Source organism: Micropterus salmoides, unplaced genomic scaffold (assembly GCF_014851395.1).
Source record: "Micropterus salmoides isolate LMB-PRFRI ecotype aquatic unplaced genomic scaffold, ASM1485139v1 Ms_hic_scaffold_2, whole genome shotgun sequence".
Taxonomy (NCBI): Eukaryota; Metazoa; Chordata; class Actinopteri; order Centrarchiformes; family Centrarchidae; genus Micropterus; species Micropterus salmoides.
Window position 1 is genome coordinate 50,353,895 of NW_024041150.1, and position 10,997 is coordinate 50,364,891.

Consider the following 10,997-nt stretch of genomic DNA (forward strand, 5'->3'; position numbering starts at 1 on the left):
CGCTGTCAAACGCTTTTACCAGAGTTTGTAGCGTAGACAATCTGGATAGAGACAACTGTATCTAAGGAATAAAGGATAGAGTCCCTAAGTGTAAAAAAAGGGCGGTAGAGTGGGAGATGGGAAATCAAAGGAGTAAAATAAGCAAAGGTGAGAGACTTGCCTGTTTTTATTTTCTATGTAACTTTATTTTTTAAATTTTTTAAATTTAAATTTTTTTTACTTTTTCCCTGTTTGTTTTATGTAAAGCACTTAGAATGACCTTGTTGCTGAAATGTGCTATACAAATACACTTGCCTTGCCTAATTGTCATGCGAATTTTAAGCGTACTTTTGAAATGTTGCCAAAAAGAATAAAAAGAGATTGTGAAATAAGTATGGTTCCATCAGCTGGTTTGGAGCGAATAAACCCAGGCTACGGCAAGCGTAGTTACGTCAGTAGTTGATGTTACACATGGCTGTAATAAACACGACGTATGGGTTCCAAACCAGTCGCATGAACCTGAGGTCCATTGATCTTAGACAAATGGACAGAGGTCCAGTGGGCAAGTTGCTGCCGGCCATGTCTCCAAACGTTATGGGAATATCCAGTGTTGCCGAGTTTTGCACACCTGCCGAGGATTGCATGCACCTCCAAATAATGCTTTTAAATGCTATTATATCCTTTTGTGGGGTACATCAATGGTGATAAATGATTCAAAGTATTTATTTTATGAACATTTAGAGTTGTTAATATTTTATTACACTCAGTAGAAGTAGCATTCTTTGAGATTCAGCGAAAAATATACGCTGATAACCCCGTTTGATCAGTGTGCAGAGCAAAGTATCTGAAAAGGACCTTTTAAGAGGTGAATGCATAATTTGGCAGAACAGATGATGAAGGCTACCTGTCGAGATTTGCATCCACCTATTTTGTCAGCATAATTGAGCATTACCAGCCACGAGGTGCATGAAATTCTCAGCAGGCACGCAGAACTCTGCACAACCGTGCAAGACGCTGACTGCAGAAACAGCTGATCAGTCGTGAGTTACAAGTTAGCTACGTCAGAACTTATTCGGAAAAAGTTTTTCCGTCTCCCATTTAGCGCATTTACTCTTGTTGACAAAAAAAAACCACCAACCGAGCGTAAAATCTTTTTTGCGAAAATTAAGGACTTTTTGTCGAATTTTGCCATTTCCATCAACCTTTTCTACATTTATTCATTTCGCTGACTCTTTTATCCAAAGTGACTTACAATTGCTATATACATGTCAGAGGTCGCACGCCTCTGGAGCAACTAGGGGTTAAGTGTCTTGCTCAGGGACACAATGGTGGATGGGTCACAGTGGGGGATTGTACCCGGGTCTCTCACACCAAAGGCATGTCCATTACGCCATCACCACCTATGCGCATTAAAAAAACGTTGATGGAAATACGGCCACTGACCAGCACATTGGCTTTATGAAAAGTTGAACATGTTGAACAACACAAGGCACTGATACAGCTAACGTTAAATGGCCAGCGAGCCAAACCCAAACATTCCTTATCTTTCCCCTGTTTTCTTCTGTCTTACCACTTCAGCCTCTCTGAAGTGGTAAGACAATGAGAGCATCCGGCGCACCGGCATTGAAGTCTGTGCTCCGGTGGCAAGTCCGACAATGTTTTGAACGACTAGCATCGGGATGGGGAGGGGGGTTGCAGTAGGTTGTTTTCTTTATCATTACTGGCACACTGCTCATAAATCAGTTTTCTGGTTGACACGTATCTATTTTTAAGACATGCGAGAGCCTGTTGTGGGCGTGGATAATGAGCAGACTGCAGCAAACACAAAGACGAGAGTCACACACAGCACACTATTTTGTTGTTAATTTGCACCCTTTTTGTGGTTATGTAATACCACAGGATGATGTCAATTGCAATTAGATTAATTGTGCAGCCCTTGTTAATTTGACATGTATTATGACAGTCCTGCACTGAACACATCAACATGCCAATTGACCCTTCACTAAGCCACGCCCCGAATACACAGCTGGCCAATAAGATATGGTCAAACGCAGTTCCTGGGGCACTTGTAATAGTTACAGTCACCACCCAGAGAGGTTGATAGGAAAAGAACGATTTATTCTCTTTCCTAAACCTAGCTTAGCGAAGGGTCAATTGTCAGTTATAATCACACCTACTGGCAACAAGAAGTAAGCTGTGTGATCTGTGCGGTGAGTAAGAAATAGTATATATTATACATGTATTTTGTTAAGCTGTGAGTAGAGGGAAAAGCCGCTAGCCTAATTTAAGCAGTGTGAAATCCCACAGCGTTTAGCTAATGTTAATGGTGTGAAGCTAAAAACAAACCTTGACTGTTGAATTAAATGTTTGCTTAAATGTTCGTGTTGAGCTATGTTTTATGATTATTAGAGTCTTTTCTGCACATAACCAGCAGTAACAGTTTTTTTCTCTTTATGGGCAAAGCAGAGGAGGAATAGGTGAGAACTCCTTTTTTGAGACAACCACATTTTTCTCAGAAGAGGACAAGAAGAATGAGGAGAGAACAACAAGACAATGTGGAAAATACCCCAAAACAACACACAGGAATAAATAATCATCATTAAACTATAACTGTTTACATTTTATATTCCGCCCACATGCCATGTGTAAATACCTATGTCTATACTGAGTAAGAATAGGAGAACAGCACATTGCTCGTTGTGACTGTAATTAGAGAGTATGGGCATATCAGTGGACACCTTTTATACAGTCCATGCAGTGGATACTAACATTAAGGTGTAACTACAGGGTTACAAGGGGAGCCTCATTAGTTACGTTTGAATGAAGGCCCCATAGGCGGAGCGGGGGCTAATTGGGCTTAAGCCCCAAATGTTTTGTCAAAAGCCCCGGATCTTTCAGGTTTTTAAAATAAGTTAAACGTTGTTTCATTTCCCCACCGTCTTTCTGACTAGAGCAGCAAAACAGCGGAGCAAAAGCTCTGTTACCATTGTGGTGATGCCAGTAAATGTAAGAGAACAAGATATGCATTTAATATTTTTTGCATCTTAGGTTTATGATCAGTAGGGGTGAGAGAAGGATCTCCCACTCCATCCCCTCTTCAGTTACTTAGTGACTCTAACCCTAAGGGGACTCTAACCCTTCTTTAGAAAGTCGTCAATGTAAATCCAGATTGTCCACGCTTCAAACTCTGGTAAAAGAGTTTGACAGCGGGCCCTGTCAACAAGTTAACAGCGGACAAAACAGGGACTCTAATCCTTGTAATTCTACTCGGCTCTGTTAACTGAGGATCAGGCGTGTGAGATGGTAGAATCAAAAGAGCACTCTAAGCTTTTTAAATAGTGTTAATATCTAAAAACAAAGAAAACGAAAACAGGACAGTAAAAGTTACAGTGCAGTGTAAGTTATCAATCTACTAGTTAAAGGCAGTGGTAATAAGAAAAGTCTTAAATATTTAATTAAAAGCAATGATAAAAAGAAAAGTCTTCAGTCTTAATTTAAAAGAACTGACAGTTTCAGCAGACCTGCAGTTATCTGGGAGTTTGTTCCAGATATACGGAGCATAAAAACTGAACGCTGCTTCTCCTTGTTTAGTTTTGACTCTGGGGACAGAAAGCAGACCTGCCCCAGACGACCTGAGAGGTCTGGATGGTTCATAACGAAGCAGAAGATCAGAAATGTATTTTGGCCCTAAACCATTTAGTGCTTTATAAACTAACAGCAGGATTTGGAAATCAATTCTTTGACATACATGAAGCCAATGTAAAGACCTCAGAACTGGAGTGATGTGATCCACTTTTTTGGTCTTAGTGAGGACTCGAGCAGCAGCGTTCTGAATCAGCTGCAGCTGTCTGATGGATTTCTTAGCGAGCCCTGTAAGGACACCGTTACAGTAGTCGAGTCGACTGTAACAGTAACTGAAGTTTTTCCAAGTCTTGCTGAGACATAAGTCCTTTATTCCTTGATATATTTTTCAGGTGATCGTAGGCTGACTTTTAATTGTCTTAATGTGGCTCCTCAAATTAAGGTCTGAGTCCATGACTACACCAAGATTTCTGGCTTTATTTGTAGTTCTTAACATTACAGATTGAAGTCGAGCACTGACTTTCAATCGTTCTTCCCTGGCTCCAAAAACAATAACTTCAGTTTTATCTTTGTTTAATTGAAGAAAATTCTGGCACATTCAACCGTTAACCGGTAATAGTTCCCTGGTGATATTGTTATGTAAATCTGTGTGTCATCTGCATAATTATTGTAACATATTTTGTTATTTTTCATAATCTTAGCCTGTGGAAGCATGTAAATGTTAAACAAAAGAGGTCCCTGAATGGACCGTTGGGTAACTCCACATGTCATTTTTGTCAGCTCAGATGTGTGATTACCTATAGACACAAAGTAGTCCCTGTCCTTTAAGTAGGATTCAAACCATTTTAGTCAAGTGCCAGAAAGTCCAACCCAGTTTTCAAGTCTGTCAAGTAATATGTTGTGGTCGACTGTGTCGAATGCAGCACTGAGATCCAATAATACTAAGACTGAAATTCTGCCACTGTCAGTGTTTAAATGGATGTCATTGAAGACCTTAACAAGAGCCGTCTCAGTGCTGTGGTGTGGTTGAAATCCTCACTGGAAGACATCAAAACAGTTATTTAGTGCCAAGAAAGCACTAAGCTGTTGAAAAACAGCCTTTTCAATGATTTTACTTAAAAATGGGAGATTTGATATGGGCCTATAATTGCTCATTAGTGACCTGTCTAGATTGCTCTTTTTTAAGAGTGGCTTAATGACTGCAGTTTTCAGGGCCTGTGGGGAAAAAACCTGAGAGGAGAGACATGTTAACAATTTGTAGTAGATCTGAGGCCATGCATTTAGAAACATTTTTTAAAAAACCTGTTGGCAGAATATCAAGGCAGCATGAGGAGGATTTCAGATGTTGTATTTTGTCCTCCAGGTTTTTATGGTTAATAGAATCAAATTGTCTCATGCTACATGAATTGTTTTTAAGTAGACACAGGGACAAGACATATCCTGTTACTGACATGGAGGCACTTATTGCTTGTCTAATTGTTTGGATTTTGTCTGTGAAGAACGAGGCAAATTCATTGCAGGCCCTGGTAGATAGAAGTTCAGAGGCTACAGACACAGGAGGGTTGGTTTGCCCGTCGACAGCAGCAAACAGGGCACGTGCATTATTAGTGTTTTTGGTGATGATGTCAGAGAAGAAGGACCGCCTTGCATTTCTCAGCTCTAAATCATAAATGCGAAGTCTCTGTTTATAGATGTCATAATGAACCTGGAGATTTGTTTCCGCAACCTGCGTTCAACTTTTTTTTTCTCTCTTTTTTGAGTTCTAACCAGCGTGGCATTTCTCCATGGAGATCTTCTCTTACCAGAGACCACCTTCACCTTGGCTGGTGCAATGGCATCAATAACATTTGTAATTTTAGAACTGAAATTATCTACAAGCTCATTGACTGAGACCCGTGAGAGTGCGGGTGTCGAGGAGAAAGCCTCAATAAATTTTTCACTATAGTGTTTTCAGTGATATGCCGTTTTGTGATCACCTCTGTTTTAACCCTAGGCCTAGCAGAGACATGGAGGACGGTGGTAGAGGTTGGAAGAAAACAGTCACACAAAAATGTTTGGGTTGTAATGAACTCTGCAGTAGAGAAAGACAGTAACAGGAGATGAAATGTATACATGCTGAGACATAAGTCCTATGTAAATCTGTTACCATTGGTGTCATTTACACTGGGGTCGCTGGGGACATGTCCCTGTCACTTTTTGAAAGCATAATTGGTTAAATATAGAAGAAACAAATATGCATTGTCCAAGAAAGTTACTTAAGCAACAAAAACAGTTACTGATTACTGCATTATATTCCATTATATTATTAAATGTTGAATTGTCACCTGCCACCTGAATTTTGTGCTGCCATTCATATAAATAAAGACATGTACTCCATAAATTGGTGCAGAAAATGTCTCCAGAATGCAGGAAATTAGGAGTTTAATGCTCAAAATCTTCTGAGGGAGGACCCCCAGGTCCCCACTCATATATTTCATCATTGAATATTTCTTCAAAATAGTGTTAAAATATCTTTTCGTCTTGTTCTTGTGACCAAAGTCTTTCATCGTTGAATTTTTGTCCCAGTCTAGCCCTTGATCAAGTTAGCGCTTTTTGGCAGCTCCGAAAACGGCCGAGTGACACAAGTCGATTTTCTTTCTACTGATGGAAAGTTTGTTTCATAACTCCGTGTGAAGAACTGAGATTGAGAAATACAAGCTGGACTCACAAATGCCTGTTTGAAAATGACAGATATTAGGAAGCTATTCACAAATGCTTTTCAACAATTTATACATTAAAACTGGACTCACAAATGCCTTTTGAAAGTTGTAAATGTTAGGAAGATATTCACAAATGTGGTTAATTTATTACATACATATTCACCTGATTTGTTTTTTGTGGAATTTTTTTGTGTATTTCCAGATTGGTTTTATATTTGCAAAATATTTTGTGAGTTTAGAAATCTTTATTTTGTGTTTGTGGAAAGTGTTTTATATTTACATATTACACATTTACACATTGATCAGATTGTTCAGACAAATAGTATTGAAACAAAATGACCCCATATCTACACTTGATGTACTGGGACATAATGTGTAGTTACTAGGTGCTCTCTAGTGCCAACTAGGTGACACAGGGAGTGATGTTTAAGTCCTTTGTGCAGTGTCCAAAGCGCTTGTCAATTCAAAGCCGTGTTGGCAGAGCTGTGGCTCCTGTGGTGCAGCCCTGGCACACCCTGACATGCTTCACAAGGGCCCGTCCAATGCTACTTGCAGCTTCAATATGGATCTTGTATTTTTTGTTAAGATTTTAGTGATTTGTCTACAAATCTAATCCTTTGTCTAACCCTAGGTGACATAGAGAAGGTAAGCCCAAATGTATCAGAGAAAATTCATGTTTTTAAAATGTTTTGGGAAGACTGCAATTTAGGGATCAGAAGGGGGAGGTGAGAGTGGCTCATAAGAAATGTTTTCACACCCAAGTTATGTTAGTACTCCAAGAAAAGATTGATGAATTTCATTCTACCATATAGTACATTTTCAAACCATGGCATCAAATCAAATCATTGTTTTTAAGATTAATTATTGGGATTGTATTCAGAATGCTATGTATTTTAAGTCTGTGTAGGTAGATGTTTCTTTTGCGATACATTGGGGTCTGTTTTAACTGTGTTTATTGTTGATATACAATCGGGGGTCTGCACAGCATGTTTTATTTTGAAAATTGTGCCATTCATTTTTCATGGTGTCACATGTTGTAAAGCTCCATGACATGTTTTATATATTACTTAATGATTATTGAAAATTAGTGAAACTTTAAAAAATCTAATTGAATCTTAATCGCAATCTCTGGCATAAATATAGCAATTTGATTTTTTCCTAAATCCTTCAGCCCTATTCTCTAACATTGCTTACAGCAGCTAACGCTTCCCATTGCTAAATTAAACTGGCCACAAAGGTAGCTAATGCCATGTTTATCAGTGGAGGAGCGCTAACGTTAATGAGCGGTTAAACTACATTGTTTAAAGTATTGTAAAGATATCTACTAACTGCTTGTCTGTACTTACATTTGGTACGTCACAAATGATAAAACCAGAGCAGATATGTTAATAAACGTGAGCTGAACAAGTATCGAACACGGCTTCCTGCCGAACAAAATTATCTAGCTCCTCTTTCACATGTGTAACGTTGGTGGGAAATTTCAGAGTTGCAAGTCCTTGTTGTAGAATGTTATGTAGTATAAGATGCATTCAAGAGTAGCGTTTCCTCTGGGTTACTATCAAAAATGGTTTCTCGTAGCTTTTAGATCGTTTTGTCTTATGTTTTCTTGTGAGAATAGAGTTTCCACTGTGGCTCAAGGCAGAGAAAGGCTTTTCCCGTAGACTTCACAATTATTCTCTAGCATTAAATTTCTTAGTTATCTGTTTCTCAGGGTCAGACTCTCTAATCGCCCTCAGGAGTATGAGCATTGCCCTTCAGCTGAATCACTCTTTTCTATTCTAACCTTTAATAAATTTCACAAAGACAACAACATTTTTTTGTAACTTTTTTTTATGTGTTCAATTCATCAGACATTGTCAATTCTGCTGTCTGGTATTGGAGAGATTAAGATATTTGTCTATAAGGCACATCACACTGTGTTACGCAACGGGACCTGCTTCCATCTGTTCAGACCAAATAAAATGTTTTGGAATACGAATTTTGTATATATTATTATACCTTGTTGGCTTCAGTGGACTATGACTGGTGTCTTAACTCGAACCTGGGTGGAGCTGAATATAGTCTTTATATTGTGTCACCTGCCAGCTGAAAGCTTCCTGCACCATCTGTCCAATAATCTGTCTGAAATCTATCTAATATATATTCAGCTGCTCTTGTCTCAGAAGAAGCTCTTCCTTCATGTTTGTGATGATGTTGTTGTAACTAACAACTCGTCCTGTTTCACATATTCCGAGCTGGATGGAAATCCCTGAGTTAACAGAGCCAGTCCATAAGCAGCTTCATGATACTGGTTATCAAGGATGGCCATTGTTAGACTCAGTGAGACCAGATCACCAAGAGAGACCCAGACTCTTAAAGCAGCTTCAGGATTCAGGCCCCCGATGTGAGGGAGTAATAAAGACAAAGAGAAATGTTCCAGATCATACCTGTGGTTTGTGTGTAGTGCATGAAGTGTGACAGCAGACTGAGATTAGAGAATGAAGAAGAAGACAGATATTTGGAGCTCAGCTCTCCTGAAGCAGTCGAGATGACGTGGAAACAATAAGAGGAAGAAGAAAGAAGCTTTTTGGCTAAAGAAGAGGAAACACACCAAAGTTTTTAGGATTAAGTTCTTATTTGGATTCCACACACATGGAATCATTTCCATTTGCTGAATCATCATGAAGACGTTCAGAGGCTCTGCTGTTATTCCTTTTTACACTTCTGGAGGAATATTAAAACTATAATTTCCACTTTTACTGTTCATCAGATCAGCCGACCAATCAACAAGCAGACTCCTGATCTCCAGCAGATCTCCTGGATGATGGAGGAGCTCGGTGGATCTCTGGGTCACCGGCTGGAGGACAAAGGAAGCAGAATGAGCTTGTTGTGTGGAGACATTTGTCTGTCCAGCTTCCTGTTGTGTTTGACTCTAGTGTTAGTAGAAGGTGCTGACTGTGATCAGAGCTACAAGCTGCTCACTGACTGGAGACTGTCTGTCCACACTGATGTTGCTTTAATGGACGTCCTTCTTTTGGCTGAAGTCTTGACGGGCGGCAGGGCAGACTCCACTCCCTCCTCCACCTCCACCTGACAGACTGAGAGGACAACAAATAACAACATCAGCTGCACAGACAGCAGCAGCTGACAGAGATTTATGTAATTTAACAGTAAAGTCAGTCCAACTTTTCATTAGGACAATAATAAAGGTTGAAAGTTTAATTTTAAGTTTTCAAAAGTTTGTAAATAACATGTTGAGAAATGCTTTCTATACATTGGAGGTTGTATTTACAATTTTCCTCCTCAGAGAATATTCATGCTTCTCAAAATGATCCATAACTCTTCTCCTCACAACATGTGATGCATTTCTTGTTGTTTTCACACAGAAGTCAAACAAACCTGAGCTGGTCTCTTCAGGTGATCCAGTGAAACACTGAGTGAGTCTCTGTGGTCAAAGTGCATCACAGTGTTGTTCTGATAATGTGGATCACTTTCACGTGTTCATCAACACGGTCACCTTGCAGGTAACAGTCAGAAGCTGTCCAGCAGAAACGTCTCAGTGATCTGGGTCATCACATGTTGTCAGGTGGAGTTTCAGGTGAAGCCCGTGTCCAGATGCCAGAGAGGAACAACAGGTGTGACAGGTCGACGCTGTTTGACTCCTGGCTTCCCCCGAGCATCTCTGAGAGGGAGGAGACACGTGAGGGTGAAGGACTTTTATTCACCACATGGGACGTTCTCACTTTCTGCACTCTCACTGTAAATCTAATGTAATGTCAATATTTTGCAAATCAGTGCACAAACTGCCACATTACATTTAGTCAGTGTATATTTATATAAATACAAATCCACTCCCCCTGTAATATGTCTGCACAACACAAACCTGCACAAGTAATGCGCATGAAAATATCTGACACATTGTCTACACATAGTTCTCTAATTATAATCATCAGAACTCGTTTTAAGGCTGTTTGCAGTCTGGAGAACAGAACAGAGTCTCCAGCTGCTGATACAGTAACGATGGTTTGTGAATCTCTGCGGGACAAAAAGCTTCAACATCTTGGAAACACTGATTCTGCTGCTAAAGGTTACTTAGCGCTTAGCAACAGTAACTAAGGGGGCGTAAAGCTCCACGGGGTCCCGCAGCGCTCCTGAATCTGAAGAGCTCCGACAGTCACAGCGGAGACCTGCTGGATCTCAGAGACCAGGACCAAGAGCGGGATGGAGGAGGACAACCAGGACCCGGAGCCCCGGAGCAACAACGTCCCCGGAGGACAAACAGCAGGCTCGAGCTCTGATAGCACCGATGTTCAGGTCAGTGTTCATGAACACAGCTAGCAGCTAACAAGAAGCTAACGTGGCGTTAGCTCGGCCTGGTTCCGACACGTAGCTTCATATTGACTGTAAACAAGATGTAATGTAGCAGGATTCAACAGTGGAGCCATCAGAACCCCGTATCTCTACAGAACCCACACTTAATGTGACGGTCGGAACCGGAGAGGAGGAGGAGGAGGAGCAGGAGGTCTCTTGTAGCATGTAGCCTGCTGCCTGGGTGTTAGCATGCTAGCTAGTTAGCTCAGACTGGACAAAGCTGAAGTTAACTTCCGGTTCTGCAGTTTTTTTGCTCTGTGAAAGCTGTTAGGTGTTTTAGGTAAACACAGCTTCAGATATGTGAAACCTTTTATTCTGTTGGGACACGGACCAGCTGGAAAACTAAAACAACAGATCATCAGACTGACTAGATATGAGCACACACGT

The 10,997-nt window shown here is 40.3% G+C and overlaps 1 protein-coding gene across 1 annotated transcript in view; it reads left to right on the forward strand.

Annotated features, from left to right (window-relative positions):
* Positions 1-10,997, forward strand: part of LOC119912029 (zinc finger protein 271-like) — a 46,170-nt gene that overhangs the window by 26,101 nt on the left and 9,072 nt on the right. Inside the window, exons 6-7 of the mRNA XM_038731002.1 lie at positions 9,010-9,233; positions 10,403-10,553. Of these exons, the coding sequence (XP_038586930.1) occupies positions 9,010-9,233; positions 10,403-10,553 (375 nt within the window). The remainder of the gene's footprint in view (positions 1-9,009; positions 9,234-10,402; positions 10,554-10,997) is intronic.